Source organism: Pteronotus mesoamericanus, unplaced genomic scaffold (genome assembly GCF_021234165.1).
Source record: "Pteronotus mesoamericanus isolate MK-2021 breed Mesoamerican mustached bat unplaced genomic scaffold, CSHL_Meso_final contig_73, whole genome shotgun sequence".
NCBI lineage: Eukaryota > Metazoa > Chordata > Mammalia > Chiroptera > Mormoopidae > Pteronotus > Pteronotus mesoamericanus.
The window spans coordinates 9,892,839-9,913,695 of NW_026555245.1; the positions used below are offsets into that span (position 1 = coordinate 9,892,839).

Here is a 20,857-nt window from a genome sequence, read left to right on the forward strand (position 1 = left end):
AGATAAATTGTATTCTAGTATCTCAAGTTGTAAATCCCATTATAAAGAATGTCTTGAGTCAATAAAATGTTTAATGTGTATAATAAAGAAATTTGAAAATTTTTAAAAAGACAGTGATGGACAACAAGCTGGAATATAGTATAATAATTCCAAAAATATGGTAGATAAATTGTATTCTAGTATCTCAAGTTGTAAATCCCATTATAAAGAATGTCTTGAGTCAATTTTATTGGCATAATAAGCAAAATCAGCTACATAAATTTCTAACTGCAAATCAAACTACAATTTCTATCAGCCTTTAAAGAGAGTATCTGGACACTGGATGTGGGGAATAAGAAAAAGGGAAGCAGATATCTTAGACTTGGGGCATGGGTGATGACATGAACTGAAAGAACAATGGAGTAGGTTTGTGAAAAGAAATAAAAATTGGCACATAAAATTCTTCTGCATAGAAATAAAGTGCCTGGTGTACATTGGTCATAGTCAGAAAGAAATGACTATTCAGACCAGGGATGGAAATACCTCAAAATGACCAGTGACTTCCTCCCTCCTCTGCCAACCTTTCAGAATTTCCCAACAATTCTACCTCAACAGTCTTTCACAGCTCTTTCCTCCTCACCTGGATGATTTCAGCGGCCTCTCAGTTTCCTTTACCTCTTCTTACCCCTGCTCACTTTATACCCAATACTAGAATCACCTTACTGAAACATGCTCTGACTGTGTATGAAAGTGTTCACTGTCCCCTCCTAGTCTGTAAGCTCTGATGGGCAGGATCTGTGTCTGAGGCATCTTTGTATCTCCCATAGCACACATACCAATAAACATTTCTTGAATGAATAACAAAAGGATAAGTAAATTAAAAATAGTAAATCTTCAAAAAGCCAAGAAATTCATTTTTATGCTATATTTTTTACATCTTAAAGTTTTAGCTTGAGCAATTCCACTTATGGATATTTACCTGAAGAAAATGAAAAGACTAAATCAAAAAATATATGCACACCCAAGTTCACTGCCACATTATCTCTAATAGCCAAGGCGTAGAAACAACCTAAGTGTCCATCGATGGAAGAATGAATAAATACAATGTGGTGATATATATACAATGAAATAGTGTATTATTCAGCCTTAAGAAATAAAATCTTGCCACTTATGACAACATAAATGGACCTTGAGGGCATTTTGCTAAGTGAAGTCAGAGAAAGACAAATACTCTATACTCTCACTTATATAGAGAATCTTTAAAAATACATATATTAAAAAAATGAGCTCATAGATACAGAGAACAGATTGGTGATTGCCAGAGGTGAGGTTTGGGGTGGGCAAAATGGGTGAAGGGAGTCAAAAGGTATAAACTTTCAGTTATAAAATAAGTCATAGGGATGTAATATATAACATAGTGACTATACTTAATATTGCACTGCATATTTAAAAGTTGCTAAGAGTAGATCTTAAAAGTTCTTATCACAAGAAAAATTCTGTAGCTACGTATGGTATGAATGGTAACTAAACGTATTATCATGATCATTTGAATCATTATGCTGTACTCCTGAAGCTAATATAATGTATGTCAATTATACTTCAATCTTTAAGACATTTTACCATTCTCTGGCATGATCGTGAACAGGTACATCAGGTCTGAATTTCCTATATGGCAGATTTTGCGTCATCATATCTACTGATTCAAGAAGCTCCATAAGACTGAAATACTGAAAAGTGAAAAAATTAAAACTTTTACATGTTTCAGGTTTTTTCCAATTACTGAAGACAAAAGTTAAATTATTGACTTTTTAAAGGAATTTTTACATGTAACATTAAGAATTTTTTAAAAACATTTAAAATCTTAGTTCTATCTTTATCAAATTATAACTCACAATTTAAAATACCATTTAAAAAAAATCACCTGTGGTTTATTAAATTCAATCGCTATGTCATGTAACTCAACATCCAGGTTTATCTTGGGGGCAGAAAAGTCAAAATCAGATCGGCGATTCATCTGAAGTTTAGCATTAGCAGATATGGGGCGAAATACTGGAAAATAATACAAATTTTAATACACTGAGTTATATTTCAAGAATTTCAAAGTACCAAAGGGATCAAGTTGAAAATACTGATTTTCATCTCTTATCTATCCTTTTTACAGTCTCCATATTTCCCCAATGCTTTGATTTCGTCAGGTGAACTGTCACTTAATTGGTGAAAAAGTTTCTTTTATCTTTTTTCTACCTATAAATCACATTGTCATCTGTAAGTACGATAAAGACTAACTAAACTTCCCCCACAAGATGCTAACATAAGCTGTGAAAGCAAGAACACTCTCTGAAAGGCAAAATAGTCCAATAAAGTAGTTTTAATAACAATACACAGTTTTAAGGAATGAAGGTACATGAGAAATGCAGGAAAAGAGATTATACAAGGGTGGCGAACAATACAATAATAAATAAATAAATAAATAAATAGCTGAATAAATAAATAAATAAATAAATAAAACAAGAATAAACTGTTACATGTACTCACAACTGTAAACCTGCTTTTGCCCACCCCTGTATTTAACCACCGATTTCCATTCTATAATTATAATATCTGAATTTCTGATCAGTTTCTCTGCATCCAACTGTTTCCCCTCTTACTTGTAAAAGAAGAGGAGAAAAGATGAGTAACAATTTGCTCAAGATAATCTCCTTGGCTCAACCCATAGTCTAAGACAGATTTCTCTCAACTCTTTGTATTGAGTGCCAAAATAGAATGAGAATAACAGAGAGGGAGACAAGAAATAGCAGAATCTAGATAGAGATCAATGATTAAATTATAAGCTAATTTATATACAATGATACTCTCTCCCTCATTTTGATCATCCCTGAGACCTAGCACTTAATTTTTTACACATTAAACATTCAAACATACTTTTCAGTTGAACAGAACATTAGCATAAACAATAAAATATAAATTTAAAAAAGAGGAAAAAAAGCTATTCACTAATAGATCATCAGTTAAATTCATTATGGTACATCTATACAATAGAATATTATACAGTTAAAAATGAGAAATCTTTATATGTACGTAAATGGAAGGTACAGTAAGTCTAAAAAGTATATGTATAAAGCAAAAATATCAGTATTTAAAAAGTAAAATTATTCTTCTCCCCAGCTTTAATTCTTGAGATACACAAAAGATATACCAACCATTATACCATCCCTTGTTGCAATCAACTACCAATCTCTGTGCTTTACCTCTCTCAGACTTTAGCTCCTGCAACTCAAATTTCTAAGTGATTTCAATACAAAAATGATGTTTCCGAAATCATGGCCTCTCAGTTCCTTGGATTCCTCCACCCTTACTTCACCCTAGTAAGGTTACTAGACCTTAACAATATCCTCGACCATTCTATAAACTTGGTCTCAAGCATCAAACTTGCCTTACCACCACCACCACCACCACCACCACCTATCTCTCTAGTATTTCAATACCAAACCTTCAAGTTCTGGGGGATCTACCATTCACTGATGCTCTCTCTGTCCTTCACCTCTGCTTCATGTTCTCAGTTCCCTCCCTACCCTATTGAAAGGCCATGATCAGTTATGTCAATCATTCCAACAAGTGAGCCATGGCCATGCCCTTTCCAACACGTTCTAGATCTCAGTGCTAAGTAAGGCAACCTCTTCTCTTTGGGCACTCTATCTTAGTCACTGAGTAGGAGCTGTTTCTTCTATCTATTCTAAGTAGATTCTTTAGACTTCTCTCTACTTTTCAATAGACATTTCCTTTGTTACACCAATCCCCTATTACACAATAGTTGTAATTCTTTAAATCATCCCTACTCAAAATACTTCATGGTTTCTCTCTCTCCTCATTGGGCCCTGACTGATACAGCAGGAAATGACAGTTAAAGAGAAATAAGTCAAACCTAAAGTGACAGATTTGAGAATGATTAACACACATCATAAACAATCCCATCTGTTCTTAATGTTTCCTCTGAGGAGAGAATCAAGAAAATGAAACCAATTCAAAACAATGAAAATGATATTTTAAGAGTGAGCACAAAAAGAGTCACTTCAAAAACATTAACAAAAAATATTTATGAAAGTAGAAGTACATGGAAGCATATCACTAAAATCAAAAAAAGAAATACTTTCAAGAAGGACAGTCATGGTTAATGACATTGTGAGCCAATCCAAGAACTAAGTTACCCATCACCAATAAATATTTATTGAGTGCCTTCAGGGTAGAAGAAACAGCACTCCATTTCTCTGCATATTTTAGTACTTATTTCTGACTATTAAAATATTACATGTTCATTTAAGAAAGTTTAAAACCAGAAAAAAATATAAGGAAGAATAGTTTTAAGTTCACATTTTTTAAATAATAAGATGACACTATAGATTACAGCAGCCAGCCTTACTAAATTGTATTTGCCATGTCAAAATGTCTTTAAAAACTCTCCTAATTAAATAGTCCTTAGGGACTTCACAATTTATTAACAATCTCTCTTATTGGACAATATTCTTTCTTGGTTTTGATATATAGCCAAAAGCTCAACAACAATGAATAATACATATGTTTTGCTTTTGCATATTATTATAAATATATTTAATTACATGAGAAAACTAACATGCAATAGCACAGTAATATCAACAATGTCTGTTTAAAATTTATGCTGATTAATAAAATAAAAATTGCAATTTTTACTTTATGAAACCATACTTACCAAAATCATAACCTTCTGGAACAATATTGTCATCAACAACGCCATTCTTCAAGCTGTCCTATTAAAAAACAAGTTGCTTTTATTTATATTAATGCCAATATACCTTTACCTCACAAAATCCTAATCTATGCAAAAGAAAAAAGTTTACAGTTTTGTTTTTTTTTTTAAATTAAACTTAGGAGGACTTAAGATATAAAAAAAATTAGTGATTAGATAATGTTTCATTAAAGACAATAACTCATAAAAGAGTATCTTAGAAATATTAAGATTTATGTGTATGTTTAAACATGCTTATGTACAAGCACATACACAAAATTTAACAAATTCAATATCTACCTATGATTAAAATGCTCTATACCAAAATGGTATAGAGGTACAATTATATTTGAACACAGTAAAGGGTTTATATTACAAACCTGCAGCTAAAATCACACTTGACAGTGAAAAGTTGAAACAGGGCAAGGATGCCCACTGTCATTATTTTTATTTAACATAGTACTGGAAGCCCTAGTCAGAGCAATTAAGCAAGAAAAATAAAGAAAAGTCATCCAAATTGGAAAGTAGAAAATAATACTGTCACTATTTAGATGACATGGTATTATTTATAGCAAAATCTAAAGACTCCCCTCAAAAAAACCTGTTAGAACTAATATGCAAATTCAGTAAAGAGGCAGGACACAAGATCATTATACAGAAATATGTTGCACTTATACGCTACTATTAAACTATTAGAAAGCAAAATTAAGAAAACAATCCCATTTATAACTGCATCAAAAAGAATAAAATATCTAGGAATAAATGTACTAAGGAGGTAAAAAACCTATACACTGAAAACTAGAAAACTTTGATGAAAGAAATTGAAGACACAAATGGGAAGATATTCCACACTCATGATAGAATATTAATATTGTTAAAATAGCTGTACTATCCTAAGCAATCTACAGATTCAATGCTATCCTTATCAAATTTCCAAAGGCATTTTTCACAGAAACAAACAATCCTAAATTTTGTATGGAATCACAAAACCCCGAATAGCCAAAGCAGTCTAGAACAAAGCTAGAGGCATGCTGTTCCCTGATTTCAAACTCTACAACAATAAGCTACAGTAATCAAAGCAGTATAGTACTACAATAAAAGCAGATGCAGAGATCAATGGAACAGATTAGGGAGTCCAGAAATAAGTCCGTGCACATGCTTAATTAATTTATTACAAAGGATTAAGTTTGGGAAAACTGGACAGACACATGCAAAAGAATAAAACTGTACCACTATCTTATACCATAAAGTTAACTCAAAATGGATAAAATATTTTAATGTTATGTCTGAAACCACAAAACTTTTTATGGTAAGCTCCATAACATCTGTCTCAGTGATGATTTTTTGGATCTCACACCAAAAACAAATGCAACAAAGACAAAAATAAGTGAGACTACCTTAAAATAAAAAGCCTCTGCACAGCAAGGGAAACAGTCAGTAAAATGAAAAGGCAACTTACTGAATGGGAGAAAATATTTGCTATTCATATATGTGATAAGGGGTCAACATCAAAAATACATAAAGAACTTATACAACTTAAAAGTAAACAAAACAATCTGATTAAAAAAATGAGAAGATGTGGATAAACATTTTTCCAAAGAAAACATACAGATGGCCAAAAGGTGCATGAAAAAAGATGCTCAACCTCATTAACCAGGGAAATGCAAATCAGATGACAATATATTACCTAATTCCAGTTCAAATGACTATTATCAAAAAGACAAGAAATAGCAAGTGCTAGAAAGAATATGGAGAAAAGGAAATGTTTGTGCAATGCTGATGGAATGTAACTTGGTGCAAGCAGTATGGAAAACAGGAGATTCCTCATAAAATTAAAAATAGAACTACCAGATGACCCAGCAATTCCACCTCTGGGTACTTATCCAAATCAAACAAAAACACTACCTCAAACACATATGTGCATTCAGTTCACTGCAACATTATTTACAATTTTCATACAATATGAAAACAACTAAATATCCATCAACAAATGAATGAAGAAAATATGGCCATATATGTAATAAAATATAATTTAGCCATAGAAAAATAAGGAAATCTTGCCATTTGAGACAACAAAGGTGGGCCTTGAGAGCAGTACATTAAATAGAATATGTCAGGCAGACAAAGACAAATATTGTACGACCTCACTTATATGTGGAATCTACCAAAAAAAAGCTCATTAATACAGAGAACAAACTGGAGATTGCCAGGGGAAAGAGGTCAGTGAAAGCAAAAATCAGTGATAGGAATCAAAATGTACAATCTTCTAGCTATAAAATAAATAAGTAGCAGAGATTTAACATATAGCATGGTGACTATAGTTAATAATACTGCACTGCATATTTGAAATTTGCCAAGGGAGTCTTAAAAGTTCCCATCTCAGGAAGAGTTCTGGCCAAAATGGAGGCTTAAATAGATACCCTTCACCTCCTCACACAACCAAAAGAATGAAACAACCAATCTAAAAACAAAAAACAACCAGAACTGCCAGAAAATTAAACGGTATGGAACAGTTCACAACCAAGGAGTTAAAGACACATTCATTCAGACTGGTTGCAGAGGGGTGGAGAGGGGCAGCTGGGGCAGTGAGGATGCACAGCGAGGTGGTGGCTGGAGACCAGGTGGGCAAGGCAGCTGCTACGGCTGGTGGATGGGACAGTCCCACATTTCCAGTGGATAAACTAGGAGGAACAACTGGGGAGTGAGACAGACTGCGCAACCCAGGACAGGCAACATAAGGCCTCAGAACCTCTGGCAGAAAAATCTGTGGGGGTTGTGGCAGAGGGTGAAACTGTCAGTCTCTTGAAAGTGGGGCAAGAGCCAAGCAAGAGGCATCGTTCCTTTTCTGACCTCTCCCCAACATACAGCCCCACAACACGGTAAAGCAGGTTGCCCTGCCCTGGCAAATAATTTACATTCTACCCCTTATAACATAACAGGTGTGCCAAGACAAAGAAATAGAGCCCAAATTAAAGAACAGATCAAAACTCCAGAAAAAGAACTAAGCGATGAGGAGATAGCCAACCTATCTAATGCAGAATCCAAAACACTGGTAATCAGGATGCTCACAGAAATGATTGAGTATGATGCAAAATAAAAGAAGAAGTGAAGGCTACACAAAGGGAAATAAAGAAAAATATACAGGGAACCAATACTGAAGGGAAGGAAGCCAAGACTCAAATCAACAATTTGGAATGGATGGAGAAATAAATATTCAACCAGAACAGAAAGAAGAAACAAGAATTCAAAAAAATGAGAAAAGGATTAGGAACCTCTGGAACAACTTTAAACGCTCCAACATCTGAATCATAGGGGTGTCAGAAGAGGGAGAGCAAGAAATTGGAAACTTATCTGAAAAAATGATGAAAGAAAATTTCCCCTATCTGGTGCAGGAAATAGACACAAAAGTCCAGGAAGCTCAGAGTCCTAAAAAAGCAGGACCCAAAGAAGGCCATACCAAGACACAACATAATTAAATTACCCAAGATCAAAGATAAGGAGGGAATCTTAAAAGCAGCAGGAGAAAAGAAGAGAGTTACCTACAAAGCAGTTTCCATAAGACTATCAGCTGATTTCTCAAAAGAAATCTTGCAGGCAAGAAGGGTCTGGAAAGAAGTATTCAAAGTCATGAAAGGCAAGGACCCACATCCAAGATTACTCTATCCAGCAAAGCTATCATTCAGAATGGAAAGGCAGATAAAGTTCTTCCCAGACAAGGTAAAATTAAAGGAGTTCATCAACACTAAGCATTTATTATATGCAATGTTAAAGGGACTTATCTAAGAAAAGAAGATGATCAAAACATGAGCAGTAAAATGACAACAAACTCATAACTATCAACAACTGAACCTAAAAAAACAAAAACAAACAAAAACTAAGCAAACAACTAGAACAGGAAAAGAATCACAGAAATGAAGAGCACATGGAGGGAAGAAAAAACATAATTGGTAGGTATAAAATAGATAGGGGGAGGTTAAGAATAGTATAGGAAACGGGAAGCCAAAGAACTTATATGTGTGACCCATGGACATAAATGAAGGGCCAAGGACCGCTGGAAGGAATGGCGGTACCAGGCAGAGGAAGATAAAGGGGAGAAAAGTAGAATGGGGCAACTGTAATAGCATAATGAATAAAATACACTTAAAAAAAAATTTCCCATCTAAGGAAAAAAATTTTTTTTTATTCTTTTCTATTGTTATTCTACTACAGTTGACCCAATTTTTCCCCCTTTGCCCTCCTCCACCAGCCTAGGAGAAAAAATTTCATAATTGTGTATGGTGACAGATGTTAACTAGAATTACTGAGGTCATCATTTTGTAATACATGCAAACATCAAACCATTATGCTGAAACTAATGTAATGTTTTATGTCAATAATTAAAAACAAGGTGTATGTTTATACATGTTCATGTAGAGGTACATAAGAGGTCTCTCTGGAAAAATTCCAACCATTGTTAATATAACAAGAACAGTTTGCACAATATTGATACAACCTGGCAACCAAGGAGAGTGGACTAGAACTCACATTCGTGAACAATGATGACTTCAGTGTATGAGTCAGCGAGGGCAGTGGGCATTTAGTGAACATGTGTACTGTGTGGCCATCGCATTCAAAATGACTGAGCGAGTAGAGCAATGAATATGCATAAAATTTTGCATTAAGCTTGTACATTCTTCCACGGAAACTATTCAGATGATTTAGAAGGCTGCAGCTATGGGCAACTGGTGCTTGGGCAGCTGTATCACAATGACGTTCCCCCTCATATATCATGTCTTGTGAAGAGGTCTTTGGTGAAACATCAAATCACCCAGGTGGCTTGGCCCCCCTACAGCCCTGACCTGGTGCTCTGCAACTTCTGGCTTTTCCCAAAACTAAAATCACCTTTAAAAGGATAGAGATTTCAGACTGTTGTAAGATTCAGGAAAATATGACAGAGTAGCTGACGGTGATTGGGAGAACTGTGTAAGGTTCCAAGGTGCCTGCTTCAAAGGGGACTTAGGTGTCATTGTCCTATGTACAATATTTCTTGTATCCTGTATCTTCTTCAATATATGTCTCTATTTTTAGTTCATGGCTGGATACTTTCTGGACAGACCTCGTATGCATTCACCTATTTCTGTAAATTCTAATAGATTTTGCCTTTAAAAAAAAAAGACCACTGACTACAGTATTTTAGATAAATGACAGTGAAAAAAACTAAAATATGGCATTAACATATGTGTATACACATATAAAAATAGTTACTTACCAATGAATCATCATAATTAGTAAGGTAAAACATCTGAGACTTCACATTCCAATAGGCAAAAAGGTTATCCAATCGAATCAACTGAAAATAAATAGTTAATTATATGTCTCATTTGTTTTGAAAGATTGCTAACACATGCTATTTTCAAAAGTCCCAAATAATTCAGTCATATAACAGAGTTAAGCAAGTAAACTCATTTCACATAAATTCATGTTATGTACTACCATTAGCTTTTCTTAAAGTCTCCTTTGTCAACTCTCTGGGTTGACAAAAATAGAGTATTGATTACCTTCCGAAACAGCTTCTCAGTTTCATCCTGTAAACAAGGAACCCAGTTTTGATCAGTTGTCTGAAAAGGAAAAATGATAGTAAAACTGTCATTTCCATGTGGTATGTGGCCGAGTGATAAATCATATCTATCATGTCCTAGACCAATTTCCCATGAAAATATCCTTGAAAACATAACACTCAAAGAATATCAACTGATCACAAGAAGGTCTCTGCTTTCAAGGAGCTCCTTGTTGACTGAACAAGCAAACAAGAAGCAATTACATACAAGTAAGTGACATTACGGAGTTTAAAGATACAGTTTTGGCCTGTAAAGATACAGTAGTAGCCTCAAACTCAGGGGTGTGATGAAGAAAGTGATATCTAACCTAATATATGACATAAGAATAGAAATTACTGATTCTAAGATTGCAAGGGAATGATTCATTCTAGGAAGATATACAAATACATGACATGTTCAGAGAACTTAAGAGGCCCGATGTGGCCAGAAAACATAATGCAAAACAAAAGTGTTGGAACCAGATATATTACCTGAAATCAGATCACAAAAGGATTATAAACGACCTGAAGACAAAACTATGGCCTTTATTATAAAAGCAATAAAAAGCCACTGAGAAGAATAAAATGATCAGGTGCTCGTTTAAAAAGATGGTTTTCATTTTTTTGTAGAGAACTAAATGAATTAGAACAGTGATTCTCAAACTTTATTATGCAATAGGATTACATAGAAGGTTTTTAAAACATGGACTGCTGGAACCATACTTAGAGTTTCTAATTGAACAGGTCTGGGCTGGGGAAGTTTCCAAAGAGCTCCAAAAGTGATGGTCAAAACCACGGCTGTCACAGTCACTGATGACTTTTACAATGCCAAATCCAACAGCTAATTCTCCATGATTAATTTTTCACCATAACAGCAGCATTTGCCATTTTACCCCATTCAACTTTATTGAATAACTTCCTTTTTCTTTTCTTTTTTTCTTGTAGTGGACCCATGTTTTAAAAAGTAGTCATACATGCCCTGGCCAGGTGGCTCTGTTGGTTGGAGCATTGTCCCATACACTAAAAGGTTGCGGGTTCAATCCTTGGTTGGGGCACATATGGGAGGCAGCCAATAGATGTTTCTCTCACATTGATGTCTCTCTCTCCCTGCCCCTTTCCTCTCTCTCTAAAATCAATAAACATATCCTCATGTAAGGATTAAAAAATACTAAAAAACAAAAAAATTATACACAAAAACCCACTGGATATAACAAATAAAAGTAAGTAATAAAATACTATATGCCAGTTAAACAGAATAAATTGAATTATATGTGGCAACACAGATGTCAAAAACATTATGAAGAGAAAAAGGGAACTTATAGAAGCACATAAAATATTTATGCAATCTTTTAACCTATCAAATACCATATACAATATTAATGGCTATATTATATAAAATTTAAAAACTTAGGATGTTTATCTCTGGGGTGGGAGGAAAGTGTAGTAGTAGAGAACAAAGGCATTTAAACTTTATTCATAACAGCGTATTCTTTCAAAGTATTTTAAACTTAAACCAAATGACAAATTTAACAAGGGTTTCATTCTGGTTGCAAGTAAATGTTTCATAATCCTCTTTTTGCTCCTATACTTATAAATTCTTCAATTTGAAAAATTAGAAAGATTGTTAATATTGTTGGCGAGGACAGTGATTGGTTTCTTTACACTTTTCATGACTTAAAGTTTCTAAAATATACGTTTATTACTTTTATTTTGTATGTACTCAGAAGTGGATTCTTTTAAGGAAAAAAGTATCAAATATGATAATCAGCAAATAATAACAGGCCCTTGTATTTTAACTTGAAATTGATTATCAACCACTATTTTAAATGTGAAATATCCATATTTCTAATCTAATCTATGTACTTTGTGTACCAATTCTATATAGACACCTATTTCTGATGCTGGCATAAATGAATAGTAATTTGTAGTCTGATTAACCATACTACTCAATTAATTACAGTTAAATTTATTTTTAAATAAAGTACCTGCATGCTGAGATTTTGAAGGGAAATACCAAATGACAGTGGGTTTTCTCGATTTGTGATCTAAAGAGGAAACAGTAAATTTTACTCAGGTTTTTAGTAGTGGGACAAAATGCACATTATAAAAAAAGTTTACTTTCTGGGAAGTATGCTGTTTCAAACATTCAAAAACATTTTAATACTTTTCAGAGCAACTTTTATCATATATATACTTTTCCTAATACAGTACTAATTAGAGTATCAATGCATCAGTGCTGTACAATAATAATATACCTACATATTTCCGTTTACAAAAAAAGCTTATAAAAAATGATTGCCCCTCATAATAGTACTTTGAGAAACTAATTATTGTGTGTTTCAGAGAGAATACATGATCTATTTGAGATCAATTAGTTAAGACTTGTTCTACTGATTCCTAGAACAGTGCTCACCCCAGGAGATAAATATTGTATAATTTAAAGTATGTTAAAAATACATAAAGGTGACAAAAAAAGCATTTTCCTTCAGTATCTGATGTTTTAACATTTTACCGAAGTGTAATCAAGACAGGAAGGATTGCAAATTACAACTATAGTTACAGGAAGAAAAATCATGTCATCTTTAGCCCTGTCCCTCCACTTTCCAACATCTAATAGGCTGGCTTCTAGAAAAGGTTTTAATAAACAGTGGAATATATATAAATATAAAGACAAGTATCAGCAATTAAAATACTTACATCATCTTCATAACGAATATGGATGTTGGAAATTTTCACTTGAAGATTTTTTATGATCTGGGTAATTAATTTTTCTGTAAAAGTGTCCTGTCTCTCCACCAGCTGCTTTTCTAGAATTACAAATATTTCTTTTTTTAACTTGAATGAAAAATATACTCAATATACATCTATTGAGATAACATAACTGTTACCTCGTTAAAGGAAAAAAATCTATATTTGTAGATTTGCTTTCCAAAAGTCTTCAGTACCAAAGACTTTCAAAAGCGACTAAAAACACAGTTTTCAAAAACAAATTTCTTCTTCAATGAAACTAAAGCCAACTTTACAGAATTTATTGGTATTAAATTGTATAATTTCTCTCTGTTAACTATACCTGAGTAAATAAAAATATGAAAAACAATGAAGATTACTAGGTAAGAATCATAATAGGCTTAAATGAGAAAAGCCAGAGAAAGCAGCAAAATTAGAGATAATATCATAAGTTGTCTTGAGGGGGAGGGGCTCTGTCCTACAGATTTCTGCAAATATCACATTATTATATTGTTTGTAGTGAAAAGTCACAAGACATAGAAAGAAGTATAAAAGTATTACCCATTCAAAGAAAAAAATAAAAACTACCCCTGTAAAGACCTGCTGACAGAACTACTAGATAGCCTTTAAAACAACTCTAATATAGACACTCAAAAGACCAAAAAAAAAAAAAAAAAAAAGTGGAGAAAGAAGACAATGTATGAACAAAATGAAAATATCTATAAAGAGACAGATCACCTAAAAGAACCAAACAAAATTCTGATGCAGAAAAGTAGTAAAACAAACAAAAAATTCACCAGATGATTCAAGGCAGATTTCAGCAGGCAGAAGGCAAAATCAAAAAATTTGAATGAAGACATTGGAAATTACTACATTCAAGGAACAGAAAGAAAAAATAATAAAGAAAAGGGAACAGTGCCTAAGGAACCTGAGGGACACCACAAGTGGAGTAATATATGCATTGCAAGAGTTGCAGGAGAAAGAGAAGGGGGTAGGAAATATTTGAAGAAATAATGGCTGAAAACTTTCCAAATTTGAAAAAAGACATGATAATATACACCCAAGAAGTTCAAGGAACTCTAAGTAAGCAATACTCAAAGACACCCACATCAATATACATTATAATCAAAGGTTCTAAAATCAAAGATAAAGGGAGAATCTTGAAAGCTGCAACAGAGAACCTCATCACATATAAGGGATCCTTAAGAAGATTATGAGCAGATTTCTCATCAGAAACACTGAAGAACAAAAAGTATTGAGTAAAAATATTCAAAATGCTAAAAGAAAAATGACTTTTAACCAAGAATTCTAAACTCAGCAAAACTGTCCTTAAAGAGGAAGGGAAAAATAAAGATATTTCAAGATAATCATTCAAGATACCACTAGACCAGCCCTACAAAAAAATGATCAAGAGTCCTACAGAATGAAATAAGAAAACACACAGTAACTACAGGCCATATGAAAAAATAAAAATCCTGAGAAAAGATAGTATATGGGCTATTGTTATTATAATAGTGATTTGTAACTCCACATTGTTTTCTACATTATTTGAGAAACTAATGTATTTTAAAAATTATTAGTTTCTTTTTAGTGACACAATATTTAAAGATGTAATTCTGTGGCATCAGCACCCAAAAGGGTGGGGATAGAGATGTAAAGGAGCAGTTTTTGAATATCATTGAAGTTAAGCTGGCATAACATCAAATTAGAGTGTTACAACTTTAGGGTGTTAAATATAATTCTCAAAGTAACCACACACAAAAAAATAGCTACAGAATATACACAAAAGGAAATGAGAAAGGAATTTAAATACTGATTAAACAGGAAAAAAAAGACAATATGGAGTAAATGACAGACAAAAAAGCTATAAGGCATAAGAAAAACAAAAAACTAAAATGACAGAAGTCTTTTCTTATCAGTAATTATTTTAAATTTAAATGGATTAAACACTCAAGTCAAAAAGGAGATTGACAAATGGATAAAAACACAATTCAACTACATGCTGTCTGTAAGAGACTCATTTTAGATTCAAAGACACAACCAGGTCGAAAGTGAAAGGATGGGGGAAAAAAAAGACATTCCATGTAAATAACCAAAAGACATTAGGGAGGTTATAGCGTAATCAGACAAGCTATAAATCAAATAAGGTAATAAGAAACAAAAATAAGGACATTATACATTAATAAAAGGTTCAAAATACAAACCAGATATAACCATCATAAACAATAATGTACCTAACAACAAACCAAAAAATACATGAAGCAAAAACTGACAGAATTGAAGGGAAAAACAGACAGCTCTATAACAGTTGGAGACTTTAATACCCTGCTCTCAATAATGGATGAAACAACCAGACAGAAAATAAGTAAAGAAACAGAGGACTTAAACAACAAAATAAATCAACTGGATGTAATATACATCTACCCAGCAACAGGATGCACAGCCTTCTCAAGGGCACATGAGATATTTTCCAGAATATTTCACATTAGGACAAAAATTAAGTCAATGGTTTTGAAGAAAAGACTGATACCATGCAGTGTACCTTTTCTGGTCACAATAGGATGAAATTAGAAACCAAAAAAATAAAATTTGAAAATTCATAAATTTGTGAAAATTAAAACACTCTTCAATAACCACTGGATCAAAAAAGTCATAAAAGAAATTAGAAAATACTCACAAATGAATGCAAACATACCAAAGTGGAAATACAAGATACCAAAATTTATGGAACACAGCGATAGAAGTGCTAAGGGAAAATTTATAGCTATTAAAAAAAAAAAAAAAGAAAGAAAGATCTCAAAACAACCTAAGTTTACAACTTAAACACTAAGGAAAAAAACACACTAAAAACTAACAGATAAAAGGAAATGCAGATTAGAGCAGAAATAAACTAAATAAAAAATAGAAAACCAATAGAGAATCAATGAGACCAACAGTTAGTTTTTTAAAAACACCAAGAAAACTGAAAAATAGATGGGCTAAGAAAAAAAGATGGACTGAAATTACTAAAGTCATTAATGAGAATAAGAACATTATTACTACTGATTCTACAGAAATAAAAAGAATTATAAAATAGTACTATGAACAACTGTACACTAACAAATTTAAATAAGCAGATGAAATGAACAAATGCCTAGGAAAACAAAACCTACCAAGACAAAACCACAAAGAAATAGAAAATCTGAATAGACATATAAAAAAGGGGAGATCAAATCAGCAATCAAAAATCTCTCAACAAAAGGAAACCCTGGACATGATGGCTTCACTTGGAAATTCTACCAAACATTTAAGAGAGAACACTAATCCTCTTCAAACTCTTTCAGAAAAACCAAAGAGAAGGGAGTATTTCCTAACTCAATCTATATGAGGTCAGCCTTAAACTGATACAAAAGCAAGACAAAGGCACCAAACTACACATCAATATCCCCAATAAATACTGATGTAAATATTCTCAACAATATATTAACAAACAAAAATTAAAATCCCATTATAAGGATTACACACAATGACTCAATACAACTTACTTCTGCAATGGAGGATGGCTGTCTATATGAAAAGCAATCAATCTGATACACCATATTAACAAAAGAAAAGAAAAAAATGTGATCATCTCAATTGATTAAGAAAAAAACTTTTGAAAAAATTGAACACTTTTTCATAATAAAAACACTCAACAAATTAGCAACAGAAGGAAACTACCTTAACATAATGAAGGTCACACATGAAATCATTCGCAATGGTGGAAGTCTGAAAGCTTTACCTCTAAGTTCAGGAAAAAGATAAGGATGCCCACTTTTGCCACTTCTGTTCAAAATAGTACTAGAAATTCTAGCCAGAGTAGTTAGGCAAGAAAAAAATTAATAAAAAGCATCCAAATTGGAAAAGAAAAAATAAATTATCTCTATTCACAGACATTAGCTTATATGAAGAAAACCCCACATATTCCATAGAAAAACTGTCAGAACTAATAAACTAATTCAGCAAAGTAGTAGTCAGCACACACAAAAAAAATCACTTACATATCTATCTCCAAATATTGTACAACCTAAAAGGAAATTATAAAAACAATTCCCTTTATAATAGCATCAAAAAAATAAAATACTTAGGCAGATTTTTTTAAAGGCAGATTTTTTTAAAGACATTAATAAGAGGAAACACATCCCATGTCCATGGATTGGAAGACCTGTCATTGTGAACATGTCGATACTGCCCAAAGGAACCTACAGATTCAAAGCAATCCCTATCAAAATATCAATGACATTTTTGCAGAAATAAATGAAAAATCCATCCTAAAATTCATATGGAATCCCAAGGGATTCCCACATAATCCAAACATTCTTCCAAAAAAAGAAAACAAAGCTGAAAGATTCATACCTCCTGATTGCAAAACTTACAACAAAACTACAATAATCAAAAAAGTGTGGTAATGGCATGAAGAAAAACATGTAGACCAATGGAATAGAATAGAGATCCAAAATTAAACTCTCACATATAATACTTCTTAAGAAGGGTGCCAAGACTATTCAGTGGGAAAGAACAGTAGTTACAATAAATGATGATTGGAAAACTGTATACCTGTATACCTGCACACAAGAGAATAAAGTTGGACCCTTATCTAATAACATACAAAAACTAACTCAGGTGGATCAAAGATTTAAATGTAAGACTTAAACCTATAAAACTCTTCAAAGAAAGCACAGGACACTGGACCTGGCAATTATTTCTTAATTGTGAAACTAAAGGCACAGGCAGCAACAGAAAAGCAGACAAACTGAACTTCACGAAAACTTTAAAATTTTGTGCCTCATAGGACACTATCAAAGGAGTAAAGATGCTACCCACAGAATGGAAGAAATTTGCAAATCGTATTATCTAATAAGCGATTAACATCCAGAATATATAGAGAATATATATATATTCTCTGACCTCCCCTTCCCCCACCAAAAAAAATTAAAAGATGGGGAAAAGACTTGAATAAACATTTCTCTAAAGATAGAGAAATGGCCAATCGGCACATAAAAAGAAAGCTCAAATACTAATCTTTAGGAAAATGCAATCTAAACTACATGAGATATCACTTCATCCCCATTAAAATGCTACTATTTAAAATAATAATAATAATAATAATAATAATAATAATAAATGCTTTCAAGGATGTGAAGGACTTGGAACCCTTCTGCACTGTTGGTGGGAATATAAAATGGTATCAGTCCCTGTAGAAAACAGTATGGTGACCCCACAAAAAGTTTAAAAGATAGAATTACCATATGATCCAGAACCTCCACTTCTGGGTATATACACAAAAATATTGAAAGCAATTTCTCTAAGGGATATCTGTATACCCATGTTCAAAGCTGCATTATTCACAATAGCTAAAGCAAAAAAGCAACCCAAGTGTCCAGTGATGAAGAGATAAGCAAAATGCAGCACATACATAAAATGGAATATTCTTCAGCCTAAAAAAGGAAATTCTGACATTTGCTACAACATAGATGTACCTTGAAAAGAACATGCTAAATACTGCGTGATTCTACTTACATGAAGTACTTAGACTAGTCAAAATCATAAAGACATTAAATAGAATTGTGGCTGCCAGGGGATGGGGTGGGGAGTAAGGGGGAAAATGGGTATGAACCCATAATATAATTGTTTAATAAACAATAATAAATTATGAATTTTCAATATTACAAGATGAAAAGAGATATGAAGATGGATGTGGTGATGACTGCACATTATAAATGTATTTAATACCACTGAACTGTACATATAAAAGCAATTAAGATTATAAATTTTGTTATGTGTATGCCACAATAAAGAGTATTTTTTTAAAAAGAGGGTGGAGGGTATGTATGAGTGACTACATATGATATGAAAGAGCAATAATAGATGATTACTAGAAATGTTGCCAGGAATTATGTTAAACCTCCTTTAATATTTTTTTACGTGTTTGTCAACAAGTAAAACATTTACTATTGGGTTTTATTTTTATCTTAAAAAATTAATTTATGGAAAAAATTGATGTATGGCAAGGATAGTGAAATCACTATATGAGGTATGTCCGGAAAAAAATCCAGCCAGTGTTAACATAATGAGATTTGTGCAACATTGATGTAACCTGGCAGCCAAGGAAAATGCCAAGAACTGAAATGTGCATGTGTGAACAACAACTTCACTGTACTAGTCAGAGGGGGCAGTGACACCATTGAGTGAGCATGTGTACTGTGTGGCTGTCCAATTCAAAATGACTGAGCAAGTACAGCAAAAAATCTGCATCAAATTTTGCGTTACGCTTGAACATTCCTCCACGGAAACTATTCAGATGATTCAGAAGGCTGCAGCTATGGACAACTGATGACTGGCAGCTTCATCACAACGACATACCTACTCATGCATCACATCTCATGAAGAGGTTTTTGGTGAAACATCAAATCACCCAGGTTACTGAGCCCCCCTACAGGCCAGATTTGGCACCCTGTGGCTTCTGGCTTTTCCCAAAACTAAAATAACCTTTGAAAGGGGAAGAGAGATTTCAGATGAGACTCAGGAAAATATGACAAGGAAGCTGATGGTGACTGGGAGAACTGTGTGAGGCCCTAAAGTGCCTACTTTGAAGGGGACTGAGGCGTCATTGTCCTATGTACAATGTTTCTTGTATCTTGTATCTTCTTCAATAAATCACTATTTTTCATATTACATGGCTGGATATCTTCTGGACAGACCTTGTATATCTACTTTTCTTTTAAGATGTTTAATTTTTACAGGAATGACAGAGAAGAAGATAAACACAAGCTTAGGATAGAAAGATGATTTTATGTGAGAAGATAAGAAAGGCTACAGTATTTTTACATGCAAAGTAGAAAGATTCACTAGAGGGAGAAGTAAGAGTCTGAGTAAAAAAGGTAGCTGGTGACACTGCATGAAGTACAAACAGAAAAGGATTAAATATCTGCAGGACATCTCTTCCACCAACAAAAGAAGGGGTTAAAGTAATGGACCATTTGATCTAGCCTAAATAGGAAAGGATGTGAAGCCAGAAAGTAAATAAACAGATCTGGGAAAATATATCAAGGGACAAAGTGGATAGGTGAACTGGTCATGAGAATAAAAGAGAAAAGGCTAACTAAGCAAAGAAAAAAAAAAGACTCTGGACACAGACAAGAGTTTGGTGATGGCCTGAGGGAGGGGTGTAGGGGAGATAAAAGAGGGTAAAGGGGGGATACATGGTGATGGACTTGGGAGTATTAAACACACAATATCATATACATATGATGTATGGTAGAAATGTAATATCTGAAACCTATATAATTTTATTAACCAATGTCACCACAGTAAATTCAATTTTTAAAAACACTCTAGAAAGATAAAACAAAATTAATTAAATTGATTACTATAGTTAAAAACTAACTTTACCCTTATAGGCTAGGTCTATTATTTGCCCTAAGGTAAATATTTAAAAGGTAAAATTTCTATAAACATGGTAGAACACACTACATTAAAATGCTCCATGTAATAAAATTCTCTCATATTTGTTAAGTAATCTCAGTGCTTCCAGAGAAAAATAATATTCAAATATAATCAATATTTAGATCTTTTCCCTATTTCTTATTACTACTCTTATTTCCTTTCTTTACCTTGATCAGCTACTTTTTGTTTTGCTTCTTCTATCCTTTTTAGTTCCTGTTGCTTTGTTTCCAAGAGTTGCTTTTCTTCTTTTAAAGGATCATATTTTATTACTACAGGAAACATAAAAAGGAAGAATCTTAATTACCTTAAATTTAAATACTCATTCCAAAAAATAAACTAGAAAACAATCACTA

At 33.0% G+C, this 20,857-nt stretch overlaps 1 protein-coding gene across 3 annotated transcripts in view; it reads right to left on the bottom strand.

Moving 5' to 3' along the window:
• Positions 1–20,857, bottom strand: part of VPS13A (vacuolar protein sorting 13 homolog A) — a 217,821-nt gene that overhangs the window by 177,883 nt on the left and 19,081 nt on the right. For all 3 annotated transcript variants that reach the window (XM_054583005.1, XM_054583003.1, XM_054583006.1), the window contains exons 5-12: positions 20,672–20,773; positions 13,011–13,120; positions 12,299–12,358; positions 10,276–10,335; positions 9,987–10,067; positions 4,703–4,760; positions 1,901–2,028; positions 1,600–1,706 (exon numbers count right to left, since the gene is read on the bottom strand). In XM_054583005.1, coding sequence (XP_054438980.1) covers positions 1,600–1,706; positions 1,901–2,028; positions 4,703–4,760; positions 9,987–10,067; positions 10,276–10,335; positions 12,299–12,358; positions 13,011–13,120; positions 20,672–20,773 — 706 coding nt within the window. The remainder of the gene's footprint in view (positions 1–1,599; positions 1,707–1,900; positions 2,029–4,702; positions 4,761–9,986; positions 10,068–10,275; positions 10,336–12,298; positions 12,359–13,010; positions 13,121–20,671; positions 20,774–20,857) is intronic.